This window comes from Pezoporus wallicus, unplaced genomic scaffold, assembly GCF_028554395.1.
Source record: "Pezoporus wallicus isolate ANWC-B61680 ecotype Strahan unplaced genomic scaffold, APGP_CSIRO_Pwel_v1 contig_7118, whole genome shotgun sequence".
NCBI lineage: Eukaryota > Metazoa > Chordata > Aves > Psittaciformes > Psittacidae > Pezoporus > Pezoporus wallicus.
Window position 1 is genome coordinate 138,518 of NW_026636008.1, and position 22,300 is coordinate 160,817.

General features: G+C 38.3%; 1 protein-coding gene across 1 annotated transcript in view; it reads left to right on the top strand.

The window, feature by feature from the left end:
- The window catches only part of LOC130593593 (ubiquitin carboxyl-terminal hydrolase 10-like), a 48,267-nt gene extending 26,245 nt beyond the window's left edge, over positions 1–22,022 (top strand). The window contains exons 6-15 of the mRNA XM_057398856.1: positions 5,414–5,505; positions 7,085–7,194; positions 7,648–7,703; positions 9,075–9,178; positions 9,958–10,057; positions 11,299–11,479; positions 15,007–15,172; positions 17,739–17,883; positions 19,039–19,104; positions 21,376–22,022. Of these exons, the coding sequence (XP_057254839.1) occupies positions 5,414–5,505; positions 7,085–7,194; positions 7,648–7,703; positions 9,075–9,178; positions 9,958–10,057; positions 11,299–11,479; positions 15,007–15,172; positions 17,739–17,883; positions 19,039–19,104; positions 21,376–21,563 (1,208 nt within the window). The 3' untranslated portion in view covers positions 21,564–22,022. The remainder of the gene's footprint in view (positions 1–5,413; positions 5,506–7,084; positions 7,195–7,647; positions 7,704–9,074; positions 9,179–9,957; positions 10,058–11,298; positions 11,480–15,006; positions 15,173–17,738; positions 17,884–19,038; positions 19,105–21,375) is intronic.
- The last annotated feature ends 278 nt before the right edge of the window (positions 22,023–22,300 follow it).

The window sequence follows — 22,300 nt, forward strand, 5'->3', positions numbered from 1 at the left end:
AGAAATAGTTCCTCAGCCTTTGGAGGCGGCTCTTGGCAGCTGTGAAAGAAAGGTTTCCATACAAGGACGATGTTACGAGTCGTTCGGCCAAGTGGTCTGCTATAGACAAAGTCATTCAGTCTCTGAGGGAATCAGCCATTGTAGAGATGATCTATCACATCAAGCCGAATAATGGGGATACACCCATAGATCCAGATGAAGTTGAATGTACACGACCCATGTGGCGGAAACTCGCACGGAATGCACCGTCATCATATGCCCATTCATTGGCAACAGTAACCTGAAATGACATAGTACCACTAACAGTGGATGAAATGGTTCATAAACTCCGAGAGTTCAAAGACAATCTCACCCCTTCCATCATCTCAGCTGTGGAAAAACTGTTCCAGGATCTCAAACAATTGAGGGACGATGTATCTGATTTATCCAGCTCCTCACGTGTACCAGCACACGTCTCAGCTATTAACAAAATTGTTCGAGAGACGAGATACAGGAGGTATACTCCACGGGGTACCCTGTGATTTTACCTGCTGGATCACTGAGAAGGCATGACAAAGTGGGATGGAAAACCTACTTCAGCTTTGGAAGAACGGGTTAGTGAACTGAAGAGGGGGGCAAGGGCCAAGACTGATCGTCCCATGAGAGCTACGGCTTCAGTCTCTGGTGAGCAGTTTCCCAGATGGAGGGGGGGAGGTGATTTTACTCCACGTCCTGTGATAACGAAGAATAATCCCTTTCACCACGACTTAAGTGTCCAACGCTGTGATGACCATTAGAGGGGCCCTGCCTCCAGCCAGGTGGAGGTAGGGGACAATCAGATTTACTGGACTGTGTGGATCAGATGGCCTGGCACATCAGTCCCACAGAAGTATAAGGCTCTAGTAGATACTGGTGCACAGTGTACCCTGATGCCATCAAGCTGTCAAGGGGTGGAACCCATCTATATTTCTGGAGTAACAGGAGGATCCCAAGAGTTGACTGTGCTGGAGGCTGAAATCAGCCTGACTGGGAGGGAGTGGCAAAAGCACCCTATTGTGACTGGTCCAGAGGCTCCATCATCGGCATAGACTACCTCAAGAGAGGGTACTTCAAAGACCCAAAAGGGTACCGGTGGGCTTTTGGTATTGCTGCTTTGGAGACTGAGGAAATTGAGCAGCTGTCCACCTTGCCTGGTCTCTCAGAAGATCCCTCTGCTGTGGGGTTGCTGAAAGTTGAAGAACAACAAGTGCCAATTGCGACCACAACAGTGCACCGGCGGCAATATCACACCAACCGAGACTCCCTGATTCCCATCCATCAGTTGATCCGTAGACTGGAGAGTCAGGGGGTGATCAGCAGGACCCGCTCGCCCTTTAATAGCCCCATATGGCCAGTGCGAAAGTCTAATGGAGAATGGAGACTAACAGTAGACTATCGTGGCCTGAATGATGTCACACCACCATTGAGTGCTCCTGTACCGGACATGCTAGAACTTCAGTATGAACTAGAGTCAAAGGCAGCCAAGTGGTATGCCACGATTGATATTGCCAATGCATTTTTCTCCATTCCTTTGGCAGCAGAGTGCAGGCCACAGTTTGCTTTTACTTGGAGGGGTGTCCAGTTCACTTGGAACCGACTGCCCCAGGGGTGGAAACACAGCCCTACCATTTGCCACGGACTGATCCAGACTGCACTGGAACAGGGGCAAGCTCTAAAACACCTGCAATACATTGATGACATTATTGTGTGGGGCAATACAGCAGAAGAAGTCTTTGAGAAAGGCAGGAAAATAATCCAAATCCTGCTGAAAGCTGGTTTTGCCATAAAACGGAGTAAGGTCAAGGGACCCGCACAGGGGATTGAATTTTTGGGAATAAAATGGCAAGATGGATGTAGACAGATCCCCACAGATGTGATCAACAAGATAACAGCAATGTCTCCACCAACTAATAAGAAAGAAACGCAAGCTTTCTTGGGTGCAGTGGGGTTCTGGAGAATGCACATCCCAAATTACAGTTCGATTGTAAGCCCTCTCTATCATGTGACCCGGAAGAAGAATGATTTTAAATGGGGCCCTGAGCAACAACAAGCCTTTGGACAACTTAAACGATAGGTAGTTCATGCAGTAGCCCTTGGACCAGTCCGGACCGGGCCAGATGTAAAAAATGTACTGTACACTGCAGCTGGGGAGAACGGTCCTACCTGGAGACTCTGGCAGAAAGCTCCAGGGGAGACTTGAGGTCTACCCCTTTGCTTTTGTTGTCGGGGATACAAAGGATCTGAGGCCAGCTATACCCCAACTGAGAAAGAGATACTGGCAGCTTATGAAGGGGTTCGAGCTGCTTCGGAAGTGATTGGCACTGAAGCACAGCTCCTCCTGGCACCCCGGCTGCCCGTGCTGGGCTGGATATTCAAAGGCAGTGTCTCCTCTACACATCATGCAACTGATGCTACATGGAGTAAATGGGCTGCACTAATTACACAACGAACTCGAATAGGAAATCTCAGTCATCCGGGCATTCCAGAAGTCATCATGGACGGGCCAGAGGGCAAAGATTTTGGAATGTCACAGGAGGAGGAGGTGGTGCGCGCTGAAGAGGCCCCACCATATAATAAACTGTCAGAAAGTGAAAAGCAGTATGCCTTGTTTACTGATGGCTCTTGCCGTATTGTGGGAAAGCATCGGAGATGGAAGGCAGCTGTATGGAGTCCTGGATGACAAGTTGCAGAAACTGCTGAAGGAGAGGGTGAATCGAGTCAGTTTGCCGAGGTGAAAGCCATCCAGCTGTCCCTGGACATTGCTGAACGAGAAAAGTGGCCAGTACTTTCTCTCTATACTGACTCATGGATGGTGGCAAATGCCCTGTGGGGGTAGTTGCAGCAGTGGAAGCAGAGCAACTGGCAACACAGAGGTAAACCCATCTGGGCTGCTGCACTGTGGAAAGATATTGCTGCCCGGGTGCAGAACCTGGTGGTGAAGGTACGTCATGTAGATGCCCATGTACCCAAGAGTCGGGCCACTGAGGAACAGCAGAACAACCAACAAGTGGATAAAGCGGCTAAGATTGAAGTAGCTCAGATGGACTTAGATTGGCGACATAAGGGTGAATTCTTTTTGGCCCGCTGGGCCCATGACACTTCAGGCCATCAGGGCAGAGATGCAACATATAGATGGGCTCGTGATCGAGGGGTGGACTTAACAATGGACACTATTGCCCAGGTTATTCATGAGTGTGAAACGTGTGCTGCAATTAAACAAGCCAAGCAGTTAAAGCATCTTTGGTATGGAGGACGATGGTTGAAGTATAAATATGGGGAGGCCTGGCAGATTGACTATATCACACTGCCGACAACCCGCCAAGGCAAGCGCCATGTGCTTACCATGGTGGAAGCAACCACCGGGTGGCTGGAAACATACGCTGTGCCCCATGCCACTGCCCGGAACCCTATCCTGGGCCTTGAGAAACAGATTTTGTGGCGACATGGCACCCCAGAGAGAATTGAGTCAGACAATGGGACTTATTTCCGGAATAACCTTATCTCCGGAATAAACTTATTTCTCCGGAATAAACTTATTTCCGGAATAACCTTCCCATCAGGATCAGCAAACAACTCTCAACAGCATTAAAAGGCCATTCAAAAATTTCAAAACTCTCAAATGTAAATCGTCTGGGGGGAGGTCTGGGATGGTAAAAGGATGTCTCCTTTACAAGTTAAGCACCTGAGAAGGAGAAAAAAGATGTGTAATTGCCAAGCACTTCTATTATATACCTCCCAAAGTATAAAGGTGGTGACCACACTGGGAACATAAGCCAGATCAGTTTCATGATCAATGGTTCTATTGTATTACAGGTCATTACCATAAAGTACAATGGGACAAAAACCTTAGCCCAAGCCCCACACTTGAAAAACACTAATACAGCAAATAACAAGGGAAGAGAATATGATACCTGGGTTCAGCAGTAGCAGTCATGTTTCTCCTTTGTGGTAGCTGGTGCAGTGCTGTGTTTTGACTTCCAGCCTGGGAACATTGTTGGTGAAACCCATGTTTTCAGTTGTTGCTAAGTGATGTTTACCCTGACCAAGGACTTTGTGAGGCTCATGCTCTGCCAGGGAGGAGGGGAAGCTGTGAGGAAGCAGAGATGGGGCGCCTGACCCAGGCTAGCCAAGGAGGTATTCCATACCACAGCACGTCATGCCCGAGGTGGGGGGTAACTGGGAGTTACCCGGAAGGACACGGGCTTCCGGGTGGGACTTGTTTCTTGTCCGGTGGTATCGTATTCTCTTCCCTTGTTATTTTCTCTTATCCTTGTTGTAGTTGGTAGTAGCAGTGGTGATTTGTGTTGTACATTGGTTGCTGGACTGTTCTTGTCTCAACCTGTAGGAGTTGCACCCTTTCGATCCTCCTCCCCGTTCCTCCGGGAGCAGGGAAGGGGAGTGCCCCGATGGGGGGGTGGGGGGGGTCCTCGATTGTTGTCAGCCTGGCACCACTCACTGGGAGTGAGTGAACAAGTTGCCTGACTGGGTTTAAACCACAACAGCAACATAGCATATAAGGGATTTAGAGACCCTCATGTTTATTATAAAAATAAATAACACCATTGGTAGACAATTGCTATGTTTATTTGCAATTTTTATTTTGTCTTGTATGCCTCTTATCCTTAGTTTGCAAATTTAAAGTATACGTGATACATTTTTTCCTTAAACAGTTTTTATTTAGGCACCTATATAACAGGTCAAACTTCCTGGAAAAACTCCCCCTGTCTCTCTTCATTTCATAACTGAGACAGACTTATTTATGTGCAATGGCTTCTAATTTTTAAACTTGGGCCATTGCTGAAGTTTTTGAAAGCAGGAATACAATAGGCATTGTATTATGTAAGCCTGTTATCTTGTTGATTTTGGAAGTCTTAAACTGGTAAATAAAACATGCTGTTTTGAAGACAACATTAACATCTGCCTGTCCTGTTTGCACTAAGATATTTTTGGTGTCAGTTAGTGTATGTTGAAACTTGTAAACAGACTGCTGAGTCAGCTTCATCTCTCTTCAAAGCAAAGTGACTTGGGGAATACATAGAAGTGGTGTCAAGGGATTACAGCTATTTGGATTTTATATCTATATATGTACCTATATGAATATAAGTATCTGATTTTAGGAAAATGGAAACAAGCAGGTTTTCTCAGTTCTGAAAGTATGATGATTAGTTTTTGTATCAGCATCCTCCTGACCTAAATTCCAGTCTGTCTTTGGTTGAAGAAATATGTCTCATTTGAAATATGAGCAGTGTTTAAATGGAGTAAAAATTACTTGCTGAATTTTCTGGGAATCTTGTTGATTTATTTGAATTGTTTTGTAATACAGCAGCAGATACTTGTTTTGATGGCTAGCATGTGTATTTTGTTGAGGCTCAATTTACTGTTTCTCATTCTGCAGAAATATTGGAAAATGTAAGACTAATACATAAACCAGTGTCTTTGCAACCGCGAGGACTGATCAACAAGGGAAACTGGTGCTACATCAATGCTGTATCCTTACCTTGGGAAGAAATTAATACACTTAAAATTAGTATATTGTATCTGTCAGAATTTTTCTGGATTATTGTCCTGGGTTCAGCTGTAACAGGTATTTTTATCCTTCTTAGTAGCTGGTACAGTGCTGTGGTATTTTATAAAATGTTTGTCTTTCCATATCCTACTACTGTGGTTAAAGAGTTTAAGGGTAGTGTCTAGAAATCCAGGGGTGTTTTGGATCACTGAACCTTGTGTTCAGAGTCCCCTTGCATTTGTTTGCACAATCCTGTTTGCACTTTGTTCCCTCTATCAAAATATTTCAGAACTTTCTTATGACTGAAATCCTTGTAATTTTTAGTAATTTCATGGCTCTTTATGCATCAACTTACATGGTTATTTCTCTTTTGTACTTGAAGTAACTATTTTTACTCTTATGTTTCGTTTTGGCCATTTGGTAAGTCGATCACTTGTTTTTCTGTTCAGCAGGCAGTCATGATCGTATCACTGTAAATGCAGTGTCTAAAATAACCATTTTGCATCAGGATGGAAGATTAGCTCACTCGTAACGTATTAGAATTGTACTCCCCTGAAAAAATAACTTTTACCTTGGGTAACAGAAATCTGCCTTCTTCAGTGCTGTATTATGATACTTTAATATTTTTTATTAATATATCTATATCTCCTGTGTTAGCAGTGGCTCACTGCAAGTGACAGGATACTTTAACTTCTAGTACTGCTAGAGAAAAATATTAAGACCAGTTTCAAGACTGATTGTTGCAGAACTTAATAACTATTTCCAGACCAGCAACTGTGCTTTAAACTTCAGCTTTTATCTTGCATAACCAGTTTCTGCACTCATGTATTAGCTCCCATTTTTTCAGTCTTAAAATGTTACATGGGAATTTGTAACTCAGTTTTTGCATGCTGTAGGGATCAAGTTAATATATGTCTCTAGCTATTGAGATTGCTGCATTTTCTTGTAATTTCTTCTGTTCTCAGGTCTTCTAATACATTTCCTGTATTCACTGTTCTCACCAAGTAGCATGGATTTTTATGTTTTTAAAGTATTTCCTTCCAAAATACACTGTAGTTTTACTGGTTACTCCAAACTCTTCTTTACACTGCAGAATGTTTCACATCACAGTGGATGTTTTTGCTTTGCTTTGGTTACAGGGGGGAATCATCACCTTTTAATTTTTGAAGCCTGTTAGCTGGCTGCTGACATTCTTTTCAGAAAACATGTTACAAGTTATCACTTGCCAATTTTCAAATTGTTTGTTATTATCAAGTCTTTCCTATGAAAGTTCTTTTCTTCTCCTGCACCTAGGTTAAATCTTTCCTTCCCCTTAAATTAAAGATTTGACATTATTGTCAGTGAAATCATTGCATGTTACAAGATTGCTGGGTTTTTTTAGTATAACTTCTTAATAGTTAATGTTGTGATAAAAGTCCATCCATCTGTTCCGGTTTAGTTATTGAATTGGTCTACATAATAGACCTAGCTTTGCTTTGCATATAATTTTAAATATAATTGAATATTTGGTTAATATGCAGATCACATTCTCTGAATATTTCCTTAATGCCACTGCATTAGACCCTGCAAGCCTTGGTTGCTTGTCCTCCAATGTATCATTTAATGAAGTCCATTCCAATGTTTTCAAAATCGCAGCGGCCATGTACCTCAACACCAATGATAGACAGTTTGTAAGTAGCTTGTTAAAAATAGAATGAATCTGTGATCTGACTAAGCTCGTTCAGCAATATCTAATGAATGATTGTGCAGTTTTTGAAAGGTGTTATGTATACAGAAGTCTTTTTTGTTGTGTGTGTTTTGGCGATACATGTCTTTTATAATGACCTTGGTATTTTATGATTGCTTGCCTAGTCAAGGATGATCCTTCCTGTTGCCTGAGGAATATCAGTTTTAAATGGTGTTTTAATATGCAAAAATGAACAGTGAGAGCTGCAATAACTAATTGACCACCTTGGTTTCATAAGCAGTGATCAGGTTAATTTTTATGTATGAACTTTACTCAGACTTCATAATGATATTCTTTGATTTTATTTTATTTTTTGACAGTGATCTAGTTTCATTATTTGTACTTCTCAGTCTTAACTTGCTGCTCATGTCTAGTTGTTCCTTACATTCTGTTTCAGTGTTCGTTTAATGAATGAATTCACTAATATGCCTGTACCTCCTAAAGCAAAACAAGGTGAGTGGGAATAGGGGGAGAAGAGTCTTAAAATCATGTAATTAAGACCTTTAAATACTGGTGTTTGATCCTCTTCATGGCTCTTTGGACTTTTGGGGTTTCTTGATATCTTAAGAAGTTTGCTGTTGTATTTCTGCCAGTGTTAAGGTTTTTTCTTACTGGTGATTCATGTCAAGGAGTCATAGGTGTTGCACCTTATTTTTTTTCTTCTATTTGGTAGATAAAATGTACAAGTGCAATAAGAATAATTTTTGTTGAAGGTTAGCTTAATTGTTAGGATATCGTCTAAGAACATGCCCTTTCTAACAAAATCATTTGATATTCACTGTATTTTACTTTGCTTTCTTCCTTACATATTTCTATGTTTAGCTTATCAACTTCCTCTATTCTGTCATTATTCCTTAAATACTAAACACTTGTATTTATTTAAAACAAAATAGGGCCATAATATGTCTTTTTAGCAGTTAGAGATTGCCTTTGGGCATGTTATCATAACTCTTAATTCCTCTCCATCCTATACACTATTTTGGTGTTAAAACCTAGAAGTGTACAGTCCTTGCTAATATGTATTTAGGATCAGTGATGATTATGTAGTGAGGAATAGAATTTTTTTTTTATGCAAATCATTTTATCTTGTAGGTTTCATTTTTTTCAATCTCTAAACCAAATCTCTTGTATTACAGACTTACAGAAATAAAAACCTGCTTCAGGAATGTGTTTATGTAACATTATAAGAAAATATCACAAGGAGCTGGTTCCAGAGATTTCCAAACAGTTCAGAGATTTCTGTGGTTTGCTGTTTAGGTTTCGATTCTGTAAAACAAATCTTGCTGTCTGATGCAACTCATTATGTTTCTAGGTCATTTTATTGTCTTGTGTAGTTTTCAAATCTAGTTTGTCAACCTGAAGGTTGACATGCTGTCAAACTGTTTCTTGTCTGGGTTTTTGCTGTTTTTTTCTGCAGTGAGGAAAAGTGATCTATTAGAATTAGAAAGATATAAAAGATTTAAGGAAGTGTTCTTTGAATACAAAAGTAAAAAAAATTTAAACTAGAGTTGTTATTTTATGATGGCTGGGGATATTCTTGTTAATCTTCAGAGTGTTGAGTTTAAAAAAAAAAGAGTTAATACTCTTAGACTGCTCTAAGTATGTAGGGTGATGTAAGATGTATTTCAGTTAAGAAAAGTTTACAGGTAAGAGAGTTGTATCTTATGAATTCTGAGCTTGAGTCAGTAAAATTGTTATAAAACTCTTAGTACAAAATAATTTTGGATTCCAGAAATCTAGTGATGTGTGAAGAGAACATGTAGACTGTTTTCTACATTATACCTTCATCTTGTTATTTATGTGTACTTCTCTTTTGCCTTGCAGCTTTAGGTGATAAAATTGTGAGAGATATCCGACCAGGAGCTGCTTTTGAACCTGCATACGTTTATAGACTTTTGACAGTTATAAAGTCAAGTCTGTCAGAAAAGGTGTGACCTCCCAGTCTTTGACTTCTGTAATTGCATTGCAAGGAAGTCACTGTTGTTAAAACAATGTAAAGCCATACGTCAGGTTCTCAGCCTAAATACTATGAAGATCAACTAGTTGATAGTTCGTTACAATGAAGTTAGACTGTCTTGAGACTTAAATTATAGGAATATGTTAATTACAAGTTTGTCAGTTTGATATGTCAGAATAATGAAAACGCAACTATTGGAATGGAACATCTCTTTTTATAAAGAAGATGCCGATGGATTTATATTTAAGAAACAGACAGTTGTTCATTTCTGATTGGGATTCAGCTTGGAATGGTTGAAGGTATACAGAGACCTCAGAATACTATTTCAAATTTAGTTTCAATTTAAAGAGGAGATTAATAATCCAAGCCATCTTTTGATTTGGCTTTTGGTTTGACAGCAATTTCTAATATTGCTTTGAAAAGGAATAGCAAAACCCTCCACCTAACTCCCATGTTAAATTGAATTTGTATTAAGAAGAATATGGTAATGTTTGTATGCAGGTCAAGCTTATGTGTGTACTTACTGCTTGTGGAAGGTTACCAGTTAATGTGTTGGTTCTTCTTGACCTGGCTAAATATGAGGGGTGGTTATAGCAAAGTTTAAACTTTATTTGACCTTGCAACTTGGACTGAGTAGTTGGTTAATTAGCTAAGTTAATAGGAGAAAGGTAGATGTTCAGTGTCATGAACCTTCTGTTGAAATGAAAACATAAAAATGTCATAATAATTGGAAAATAAAAAATTATTCAGGGCAGACAAGAGGATGCTGAAGAGTACTTGGGATTTATCCTCAATGGACTACATGAAGAAATGCTGACCCTAAAGAAACTTCTCTCTCCACATAATGAAAGTTAGTGGTGTTTTTTTGTTTGTTTTTTTGTGTTTTTTTTTAGCAAACAATTTCTTTCAAATATTTTTCCTTTTTGCAGTGATTCTGTAGTAGAGTAATGTTTTGTGTAGATGTTCAGATAGGGGTAGAATGCCGTGTTTTAGTTAACTTGGACATTAACAAATAATCTTTTGTTAAAATCTATCCAAAAGGTAAAATGAGTCCATTCTGTCCAGTTTGCAAGTGATCTCAAGTGTTACTGGGTACTTGGAAAAGCATAATCATTCTGTAAATGTTCTGAATTACAATAATAATAAATCATTTACCTGGTGGTCCTAAATAACACATTTCAGTATTACAAATTTTTACTGAGCTCAACTAAGCAATTTAAGTTGACTAGTCTTGTCTTAAGCATGGGTATGTTTGTCTGCCACTTATAATACCTGCCATGTCAGTTATTTACTGGGGTTTTAGCTTTCTCCATGGTAGTTCAAAAATTTATCAGTGTTTTTTCCACTAATCTTTAAAACCACCATTAAGATATTTTTTTGAAGTGGAAACTTCTGGACTAATGACTAGTTTATATCTAATGTAAAACAGAACACATGAAATTGTTTTAAATTTCTTCTTGATGAAACTGGAGAAAAATTTTCTTTAAAGTAGTATTAGAATTTGTATGCAGAGTAAAATGCCATTTTATTTTGCAGTGGCTTTACATCTGGGTCCACTATTAAAAATGAAACAAAACACTATTAGTCTTAGCCAAGTATAGAATTAAGATCGCTAGTTATCCAATTTCTCTTCAGTAGGGTAAATTTTTTATGATACAAAATGATCATTCCATGTTTTGTTCTTTAGCGGTGTACATCTTATAGCCTCTCGACTCTGGCACTTGCAAAGAAAATATTTGCTAAGCCTTGGGTTCTCTGTAAAATATCTGTGCAGAAAAGGAGTTGTATTTAATAATGGCATAACTATGTTTCCAGAATAACACTTAACTTTCTAATTTTCCTCCCCATGAATTTACTACTAAAAATATACCAGACTTTTCTAGAAAACTTTATCTGTTTACATACAGTCATCAGCTGTGAGTGAGCCTGGAATATACTTGTTCTCATTTACTTTCTCAAATCTATGATCTATGAAAATATTTTATCCTCTGAAAATTACTTGTACTGGGGCTTTTTGCCTTTTAAATTCTTTATCTGTATACGTGGTTTATTTGTACAAAAATCAATGATTTTTTTCTTCTTCACTTTAAGAACTCTTGGTTTCCAATGGCTCTGAGGCTCAGACTGTTCATGAAGAAGAGGAGCAAGATGAACAAGGGGAAGGCAGTGAGGATGAATGGGAGCAAGTGGGACCTCGCAACAAATCATCAGTTACTCGACAAGCTGATTTTGTTCAGACTCCAATTACTGATATTTTTGGTGGTCATATAAGGTATAGTACTTTTCTGTAAAAGTTGAGACTACAGGCTGCTTTGCCTTTACAGGTAACTTTTTCCTCTGCTTTGCTGTCTGTAGTTTTCACCATTGGATAGTTGGATGGAAGAAACTGTTATGCAGTTTGTTCAGGCCAGGAAAGATGAACATTCTACCATGAAGCATTTGTTATGCAAGAGAGTTCAGAAGATGGACCAGAATGATCAAAGGATTGATCAGTGACCAGATGATTCTGTGAATTACTGTAAAGTCTGAATCTTTTAAAGTGTCTTAAAAGAATAGATTGTTTAGATAACAAAAAACCTGAATTGCATGTAGAGGAGTTTGAAATATGTGTGCTTTGTATATTTATGTATTAAGAATTCCAAAGAACTTTACAGCCTAATTTTTATGATCTCTGAGGAGTCTTGACTCATTTTGTAAATAAGGATATGAAGGCATAGTGAGATTTGCTAAATGTTAAATCTGGTCAGTAAAAGAATTAAATAAAGAAATTGTAAACTTTGGGGGTTTTAAACAGTTATGCTTCCCAGAGGTAGGAAAGTTATGCGTGATAGTTAATAAATAGTAAAGGCCAAAGAAATTTGGAAAAATAGAAATTACTATGAAATGTTACAGTAATGAAAAGAATGTGTGAAATTATTTATGTTCAGGTCTGATACCAGATGAAGGCAGAAAGTAACTGAAAGAATATTTTCTGTAAAGTAAGCCTTATGACTTGTTTGGAGAAATGTGTAATTTAAAATGAAAGCAAGGTAAGCACTTGCTAAAAACATACTCAAAAACACAAAATGCTAGACTTGAAGAATTATTTTTAAATTGGAGGCAGACACTTAATTGCTAGTGTTTGACTCCCTTTGTTGCCAGATATTTGGTCTAGAGGTGTGAATAATGGGGCTAAGGCTTTCTGCCCGTGAAGTGCACTGAAATTATTCTTCTGGGATTTGAGTCAGACAGCTGGCAAATGATATTTTCCATAAAAATTGGCCTAAAGATGTCTGTATGTACTGATGAATTTCGACGTTGATATGTTCATGTACCCAAGGTATTGTTAATACCCTTAGTATATTTATCATGGTCTGAATTGATTAGATCTCTACATGATTCCATTGGTTTTTAATTTAATACCAAGAGAATGCTGTCTTCTGTAGAAGTCCACTGAAAATGACATAAAGCAAAGGTAATACTGAAAAAAAGCAAAAACTTGCAGCAAGCAAAATAACCACAGGGTCCAATCTTAACATCTATTGGCTTCTGTCACCACATCCACTTTATTTAGCCTCCAAACCAGGTCACATAATTTACCACAGAAACAGTATCCCATGTCATGTTGGAAAGCTTCATCCTTGGAGGCTGAGGGTGGAGATAGGAAGGATTGAATACGGTAGAATTCTACTAAACAAAAACATCTGAAATTGGAAAAATCGAATGGAAAAAGCAGCTAGGAAAAATTATTTGAATTGGCATCTTTTGGCTTGGGAAACTTTAGGCTGTCCTCTTGAGTCTTTAATTGTCTGTTAAATGCCTATTTAGGCATGATAACTGAAAAACAAACAAACATAAAAAAAACTCAAAAAGACCCCCACCAAACAGCCAAAACCGAAACAACCCAAAAATGTCTTCCTTGAGCAAAGTGAGACTTTAATGCTTTAAGCATGAAGTTACACAGTTCTATCAGGATTTGGTTTGTCCACCTACAGGAATCCCTCTTTGACTTTCAACTTGTGTGAATTTCAAATGCAAGCTAGCTCACAGGCCAATTAGAAGTCTGCTAAATATTTCCATGAGTAGTACCAACTTCTCCCTTCAAATGCACTGTTATTTTAAGAAAATACCTCAATTACATTGTTGTAGTTGAAGCAGGGTAGCAATGGGCAGTGCCTGTTTTCCTGAGAAATTCTCACTGTAGAGTTCTTACAGTAAACAAGAGTAATACTTCATTTGAAAATGAAGAATTTTCCCTTGACTAATTGAAATTTGTAATTGTTCTAATAAATTATGTTGTTATAGAAAGTCATAGTCCTGCAAAGATTTTGCTATCAAATCAATTTCTGCATAGATGTTACAATTTAATTTCTAATTTTTTTTTATTTTTTTAAGCTTTTCCTTAACATTGTATTTTCAGAGTATTACTGGTATTCTTACTATTTAATACATGAACTTGAAAAATGTTAACTCCAGCTGTTTTCTGTTGATTATTGCAGTAAGTAATGGTTAGCTTAAAAAGGGTTTCGGAAGTATATACAAAAGCAGCAAGACTTAACACAGTGAAGGGTTTGTTTGTTGAAACACTGTCATGTGTTGAAGGTTTTGTCCTTAAATATAATCAAGAAGGAAGTGTTTAACTGAAATAAAGATGCTACTGTTTTTCATGAGCTCTCTTTCCTCTAAAGGATTCTATGATTCTATAAAGATGTGTTGCCTTTCTGTTGGTGCTTCAGGGCTTTGCCTGAGTCCAAGGGGCTCTTGACAGGAGTTTGCAGTACAGCATTAAACCTGTATGTTAACATTTCATACATGACCTGGCTACATGGATTAGAAAGCTGTGTTAACCACCTTGCTACTACCAAGCTTTGTAACGCACTGTAACAAGCGTAACAATATAAGAAATTAATGATTTCTTTGGATGCATAAAACCACTTTTTTGTAGCAGCTGGAGCTTTTTAATGTAAGCACTACTTTGAAAAAAAATAAAAATCTTCATGTTGGATGGTTAAGAAAAATTAAAATCAGGAAGAGTCCATTTAGTGCAATGACATGGCTGAGGAGTGCACTGCTCATTGTACAAAACAATGATCACCAAACCAGGCTACTTGAAAACTGCAACTGAACATGCTTCAAACCAAAATCAAAGCCAAATGGGAAACATGTTCTCATGGCCTAGGTCGTTACTCCTGCCAGTTTTCTGAAAGACTTCAGTTTACATACAAAGGAATACACGGACACAGTCTGGACACAGGAAGGGGTGGGGGGAAATGCCAGTCCTTGAGGGAGCATAGTTTATATATTCCTATGGCAAGATTTAAGTAAATATTTTAAAATCACTGTGAAATTGGTCTTTAAGAAATTACTGAAAACATTGTGTGCTTTATTGGAGAATCTGGATCAGTTGTGATTTTACAATAGAACAGACAATTAGATGAGCACTAGTGTTTTGCACTTCCAAGGATCTGTTGGAAAACATAATTTCAAAACTCTTTAACATAAAAAGAATCCAGAAGCACGTCTTTTTAACTGCATTATCAAAAAATTTAAACTTTTGATGCTAATCCAATAAGTGTTTTAATCCTTGCATAAATAAACCAAATATAACCCCACTCATGCTCTAAGTGGATGTGAAAATTATTTAAATTGCAGTAAAGTGAATTCAGGTTATTGACATTTAAGCTTAACCTTCGTGTGTGTTGTTTTAGATTAACTATAAATCAAGTTACTAAAGTAGACTTCGGTCCATTCTTGCTTGAAGGTTCTATATTGTTGAAAATTACTCTGCTTTGTTACATTTTCTCTTTTTTGTTTCCATAGGTCTGTTGTTTACCAGCAGAGTTCTAAGGAGTCTGCTACACTGCAACCTTTCTTCACCCTGCAACTGGATATCCAGTCAGACAAGATACGCACAGTCCAGGATGCGTTGGAAAGTTTGGTGGCAAGAGAGTCTGTCCAGGGTTATACCACAAAAAGCAAGCAAGAGGTGTGCTCTGTTGACTCCTCTTTATAGTCAAATATTAAAATTTTAAAGGCTTTTTACACAGCTCTTGCTTTACAAATAGTTACTTGAACACTATTATGTTAACAAAAGAGGTACTGACCTCTTCAAAGTGTCCTGCAGTACTAAAACATATTACACATCCTGGCAGTGTTCAAGGCCAAGTTGGATGGAGTCTTGGGTGACATGATTTAGTGTGAGGTGTCCCTGCCCATGGCAGGGGGGTTGGAACTAGATGATCTTAAGGTCCTTTCCAACCCTAACTATTCTATGATGCTGCGTACACTCAAAGGAAGAGAACTATCAAAACTAAGCCTGTAAGTAGGCATCTTTTTCTAAATTGGAGTAGTAATTGGTTGGAGATTTTACTGGAGTGTGTGTTAACAGGGTGAACTGTGTTAATGCATACTATTATGAGTTAAATACCTTTTAGCTGATCTTAACATACTGACTCCTGGGGATTGCCAAATGTTCTTAGTAAGGAGCAGCTCTTCAGAGTATCATTTGAAAGCATACTCTAGCTTTAAGAAGAAAACTCCTGTAGCAGAACACTTGTGTTACTGTTTTTTTGGCTCTTCTTGAGGGGTTTTGATTTACACATTTCACAAATCAAAAATGAAAATATTCATTGGTGGTAGGCCTGGTAGTAACTCATGAAAACATCTGATGATCTTTCTCTCTGGATTAATCTGAAATTTTTCCAATAACCAGTAACATCTCCATTCAGTAGTGTTCTTGGCGCTGTGTAGTTGACTGGCTTGCTGTACACAGCCTTAAAAAGAAGAAAAAATGTGGAAGTAGAGAGATGGAAACAGATGTAAAACTTTATAAGTCATGGCTGCTCTAAAAAGGAAAAGGCTGATCTTTTGCAGTGATGCTTGGACAGTAAACAGGAATAGGGCCTAGACTAGATGTTACCTGTGGTGCTTGTAGAGTTGTCCTCGCTGCTTTAAGAGAAAGTTGGAGAAGCACCAGTAGAATTTACACTAATTGTTGTAATTGATACAGAGGGGATGTAGTGGAGGGTCTTTTGAGATCTCCAAGCCCTGTCATTTGCTGTCACTTCCCAGAACCAGGACATTTTATTCTGTACTCTCATGCAGCTCTGCAAACTTTTTGTCTTACTTTTCAAATATGATACATAATAGCAATAGAAAAATACTTTACAGGAAGAAAAGCATGCTTTTGGCATTGCAGTTTGACAACGTGATATAAGGAAATAAATTAACCTTTTTCCTCACTGAGGTATTGCTTCCTATAATGTGCATTAGTGAAGAACATCTCTGGTGTGCATGGATTACTTAGAATTTTTGCATACTGTTCATGTTATAGACCAGTCAGTCTCACCTCTGTGCCTGGCAAATCTTGGAGCAGATTCTCCTGGAAGGCACATGAAAAACAACGAGGTGGTTGGCTTCACTAAGGGGAAATGCTGCCTGATAAAGAACTGGCCGGATGGCCACATGCAAAGATGGTTAATGGCTCAGTGTCCAGCTGGAGACCAGTAATGAGTGGTGTCCCTGAGGGACTGATGTTGGCTCCGGTGTTATTCAACATCTTTGTCACTGACATGGACAGTGGGATTGAGCGAGCCCTCAGCAAGTTTGCCGATGACACCAAGCTGTGTGGTTTGGTTGATATGCTGGAGGGAAGGAATGCCATCCAGAGGGACCTTGACACACTGGTAAGGTGGGCTGATGCCAACCTTATGAAGTTTAACCATGACATGTGCAAGTGTCTACACCTGGGTCTGAGCAGCCCCAGACAGCTACAGGTTGGGTGGAGAAGAGATTCAGAGCACCCCTGCGGAGAAGGACTTGGGGGTACTGGTTGATGAGGAAATGAACATGAGCCAGCAGTATGCGCTCACAGCCCAGAAAGCCAACCATATCCTGGGCTGCATCAAAATAAGTGTGACCAGCAGCTCAAAGGAGGTGATCATGGCCCTCTGCTCTTGTGAGACCTCACCTGGAGTATTGTGTATAGTTCTGATGTCCTCAACATGAAAAAGACATGGAACTGTTGGAACAAGTCCAGAGGAGGGCTCTGAAGATGATCAGGGGACTGGAGCACCTCCCGTATGAAGACAGGCTGAGAAAGTTAGGGCTGTTCAGCCTGGAGAAGAGAAGGCTGTGTGGAGACCTCATAGCAGCCTTCCAGTATCTGAAGGGGGCCTATAAGAATGCTGGGGAGGGACTCTTCATTAGGGACTGTAGTGACAGGACAAGGGGTAACAGGTTAAAACTTAACAGGGGAAGTTTAGATTGGATATAAGGAGGAAATTCTTTCCTGTTACGGTGGTGGGGCACTACATTAGTAGCATTACATTCTGCTGAAAGTGTTGAGTTCTTTAAGACAACTCTTTGGTTGAAGTTTCAGTGCACTTTAGTCCTAAACTGCAGTGTTTACCTTAAATTAATATTATAATAACAAATCTGTGTTTTTTTCTGCTAGTATATTTAAAATTAAATATTCCTCATTTAAAAGGGTAATTTTTCCAATTAACAAAAAATTACCGATTTTCTTCATGTTTGTCCTATGTATGTGTTAGGTGGAGATCAGTCGAAGAGTGACACTAGAAGAACTTCCCCCTGTTCTTGTTTTACATCTCAAGCGGTTTGTATATGAGAAAACTGGTGGATGTCAGAAGCTTATCAAGAATGTTGAGTATCTTGTTGATCTGGAAATTAGTAAAGGTAAAGATATTTTAACAGAATTTCTTAGGGGTATCTGTGTTTCAGTTTTCTCCTTTCTTGTGCACAAGATTTTTTCTCCATTGTTGTGTGGAGAGTTGGTAATTTGGATAATTGATATATTAGTATTATTAATATTAATAATAATCTTGTATGCTGGGTTTTGGGTTTTTTTTTTTTGTGTTTGTTTTTTTTTCTCCTCCCTCATAAAAAGAATATATTTGGGTTTCTGGATTCAGTCTTGCTGAACCTGATGTTGCCTGTATAGGAGTTTGGGCATCTATTTTGCAAAGAACAATGTGGCAAAAGATTTAACACCTTTGGCATGTCCTAGACATTGGGTTGGCAAAATAAGAGGTCCCTGCAGATTTAAGGAGTAAGGTTGTAGACTGCTGAGGACAAATATTGGAAGTGATCCTGCTGAATGAGGGCTGTTGCCAAGTAGCACTAGATACTTTTATCTCAGATTTCATTCAGAGAAGTGGCAAATTATTGTAATATACAGTGGCTGATTAAAGGAAACTGGTATTTTATAGAAAATGGAGCCTGAAGGTAGACAAGCTGTAGTTCAGGGGTTAACCGGCCCAGTTCTTTCATTTAACAAATATCTTGAGAGATACTGATTTTAAAGTGTCAGAGTTTGCATATAATCCAGCACCTGAAGCTTGCCAAATTAAATGCACTTTGTTTTGATATGACAAATTGACTGTAAGCCGTCCAGTAGCTCAGATGGGGGTGGGGGAAATTAGACAAATGGTTACTCATATCTCAAGTGAGAGATGTACATTGTCAGGCAGTACTTAATATTACTTAATATTTAATTTTTAAAAAATTCTTAATATAAACTTGTTGAACTAGTTCAATTTGCCTTGTCAGTCAAGGCAAATCAATCCTTGTCTTCCCCCCGCCCCCCCCCCCCTTCTTTTTTTCTGGTGGTATTTTTAAACCTTCAATTGATATTAGTGTTCAGGAAACCTCAGAATTCATTCCCTTGGTTACCAGGTATGAGAACCATGAATATTCTTTAGTGGCCACAGAAGGCATTTTAATTAAACTTTCTTCTTTATGGTAGTGTTGGTTTCTCAGAGAATTAATTGATCCTTTTGAAATTACATTTCTAAACTTGCTAACTATTGCCTTTGTGACTTTTTCCTCCAGAGCTACTATCTCCTGGTGTGAAAAGTAAAATTTTTAAAGGCCAAAGAACCTACCGGCTCTTTGCAGGTATATTATCTATATGCTTATAGTCCCTGTATTGCAAATACAAATTTTACATATAGAATTCTAGAAACATTGGAGCTTCCTGGATTTTATAAAATACTTTTAAATTAGATGGAAGTAGCTAGTGGGTGTCAAAATCTTTTATTTAGTGGAGTTTTTTGCATATGTGCATATACACATACATTGTTATATCTGTATTTATATCTCGCTGATCCAGCATTGTGCAAAACCAGAGTTCCATAACAGATTCACCCTGAAAAATATCAGCTGTAATATAACTGTGCCTAAAATACGCCACATATTCTCAGAATAATCTTTCAGATGTCTTTTGAAATGGCTGTTTGAATGCTGGCTTTGCATCCTTTTGAGCCCTCAAGATGAGTGTTGCTGGCAGGGTATGAATAGTGTACTGTAGGTGGAAAAGTTGAACTTGGAGATGATAATTTTTGTGTGAGGACTCAATGTTTTTTAGAGTGTCTATGAGGTGCACAATACCTAAATTAGTAGTTAAGATTGAAAGCTTATGTAAAAATTCATAAAAAGCATTTGAATATTGAACAAAAAAATTTCTGGGCAGTAATGAATTTCCTGAAGTTTAAAACTCTTACTCAGTTTGGACCTGCTTATTTGTGTTAGCATCAGGAGAACATAATAAAGTGGAGAACCAGAGGTCTTCATTTCTATATCACCAAATCTGTGCCAGTTATTAGTGGCCTTGTGTGACTTGGTGGTTTTGATCCAGTTTTGTGACCGCTGAGGTTACAGAGGAAAATAACATACTTGTCTCTTGTGGAAATTCAGGAGTGCTTCTGCCAGTGTAATATTTTTTTATTGGTAGTGGGTTTTTTTAATGGGACAAGTTTAGACAGTGTATTTAAGGTGGCTTGAAGAAAATGTGTCACTGTATTTTTTTTTCTAAGTCCTGTGGAAAATAGTTAATTTTTCAGTCAGTATAGGAGTTCTTATCCACAGAAACTGAGCTTGTTAGATGAATCTTATATTACCAAAATTAACTTTTGAAGAATTAAGTTTCAGCTGTCATCCAGGATTTGCCTAATTATCTACCACTAAATTTTAGAAAATCAATAATTTAAGTTTAAGCTACTGCAACAGAATTATTTCCTGAATCCCCCCCCCTTACCTATAGATGTAGTATACACTTTCCTTTTGCTTAACTCCAGTTATTCTAAAATGTTTATTTTCTTAAAGTGTGAAGAAAATCTGAGTAAGTTTGAAGCGTGACTCTAGTCTTGAACAAGTGTAAACAATTTCATAATTACATACCTCTGCTCTTATGTAAAATAGGGCAATTCCTTCTTTTTTTTATTTGTTCTTGTTAAGTATATGGTTAGGGCTCACATGTTCCTAGGAGTTGCATGCAATTTCCCTTATTCATCCCTAGAATTATGTACTAAAAGGTCTCTTCCCTTTTGACTACTACATAGTTTTACCTGATTTTTGTTTTTTCTCCTTACAAATAGTTACAACAACATACTGTTGTCTTCTGCAGACAAAGCCAATGTGTAGCTTAGAGTATCTCACTAACAATAGCAGTTCCTGTTGGAAGTTCTGAAGGATGCACTGCACTGTTTTGGATGACCTTTATGAGGCACATCTTTCCCAGAAAATCCCCTAGGAAGTTATAAAAAGCAATTTAATAATTTTGATTCTTAATTTACTTAGACTTATGAGACCTGGTATGCTGGAGAAACATTACTAATACTACATAGCATCAAACGTAAGCAAGCAAGCACTAACACTTAAAGGATTCAATTATAGAGTATCAGGTTGGAAGGGACCTCAAGGATCATCTCGTCCAACTTTCCTTGGCAAAACATGACCTAGACTAGATGTCCCAGCATCCTTTCCAGCTGAATCTTAAGTGTCCAATGTTGGGGAGTCCACCACTTCTCATATTCCAGTGGCTGGTTGCTCTCGTGAAAAATTTTCCCCTTGTGCCCATTCAGGATCTCCCCAGGAGTAACTTGTGCCCATTACTCCTTGTCTTTTCCATCTGACTATTTGTAAAAAGGGAGCCTTCATCTACTTTGTAGCCACCCTTTAAATACTGGAACATGGTGATAAGGTCTCCCCTGAGCCTTCTTTTCTCTAGGCTGAACAAGCCCAGATTCTTGCATAAGCCAGATCATATCATCTGGCTAAACCATGAGTATGCTATGGATAAAGCAATATGTGACATTTTCTTTATGTACTTTTTCAGTGGCTATTTATCAGCGTATAGTGCATATGTACATCATGAATTTCTCTTTGCAGTTGTCTATCATCACGGAAACAGTGCAACTGGTGGCCATTACACGACGGACGTCTTCCAAATTGGTCTAAACGGCTGGTTACGCATTGATGACCAGGCAGTCAAAGTGATCAGTCAGAACCAGGTAGTGAAGCCGTCTGCAGAACGCACAGCCTACCTCCTGTACTACCGCCGAGTTGACCTGCTGTGAAACCTTGCCCTTCTACGCTGTGTGTGCAAGATACCTGCTTTGTAGAACACCAACTATCACTAACTTTTTTCTCCTGTAAATGCTCTTTTGAGTGAATGGGTTTTTTTGGGGTTTGTTTTTTTTCGTTGTTTTGTTGGTTTTTTTCCTTGCAACTATGGGATAGAGATGAAGGAAACTGCCATGGGTTTGTGCACAATATAGTTTATGTTGACTTTTGGCTTTGCAGAATGAAGTCACTTGGTTGAAAGACTTGGTCTCACGAATCAGAAAAATATGAAAAAAAAAATAATTAATCTGAGTTAATGATGAATCATAAGATAATAAAAGGGGATTTGCATTTGATTCCCACTTCCTAATTGCATAGTAGAAAACCCTGCACCAGCAACAGAACTTGTAGATTTCTGTGAAAATGTTTTCTCTTTACTTAAGTAAAAAAAAACCAAAACAAACATAACAAAACAACAAACTGAAAAGCGCTCTTTACTTCCTCGATAGTTTTTGATACGTGGTAAAATATGAGCCGGTGTATATGAGATGGAAATCGTCTTACATGCTTCAAAACATGTACAAACATACAAAATGCAAAGTTGCTGGTTCCTAATAGGAAGACATAATTTAATAATTGTGTGATGAGAATCTGCTTCAATACACATTGCAGCTCAAATATTTGGAGTTGTTAGTCTATATAAATGGGTGATTGTAACTTTATTGCTATTAAGAAATTTTCAACTGCATTT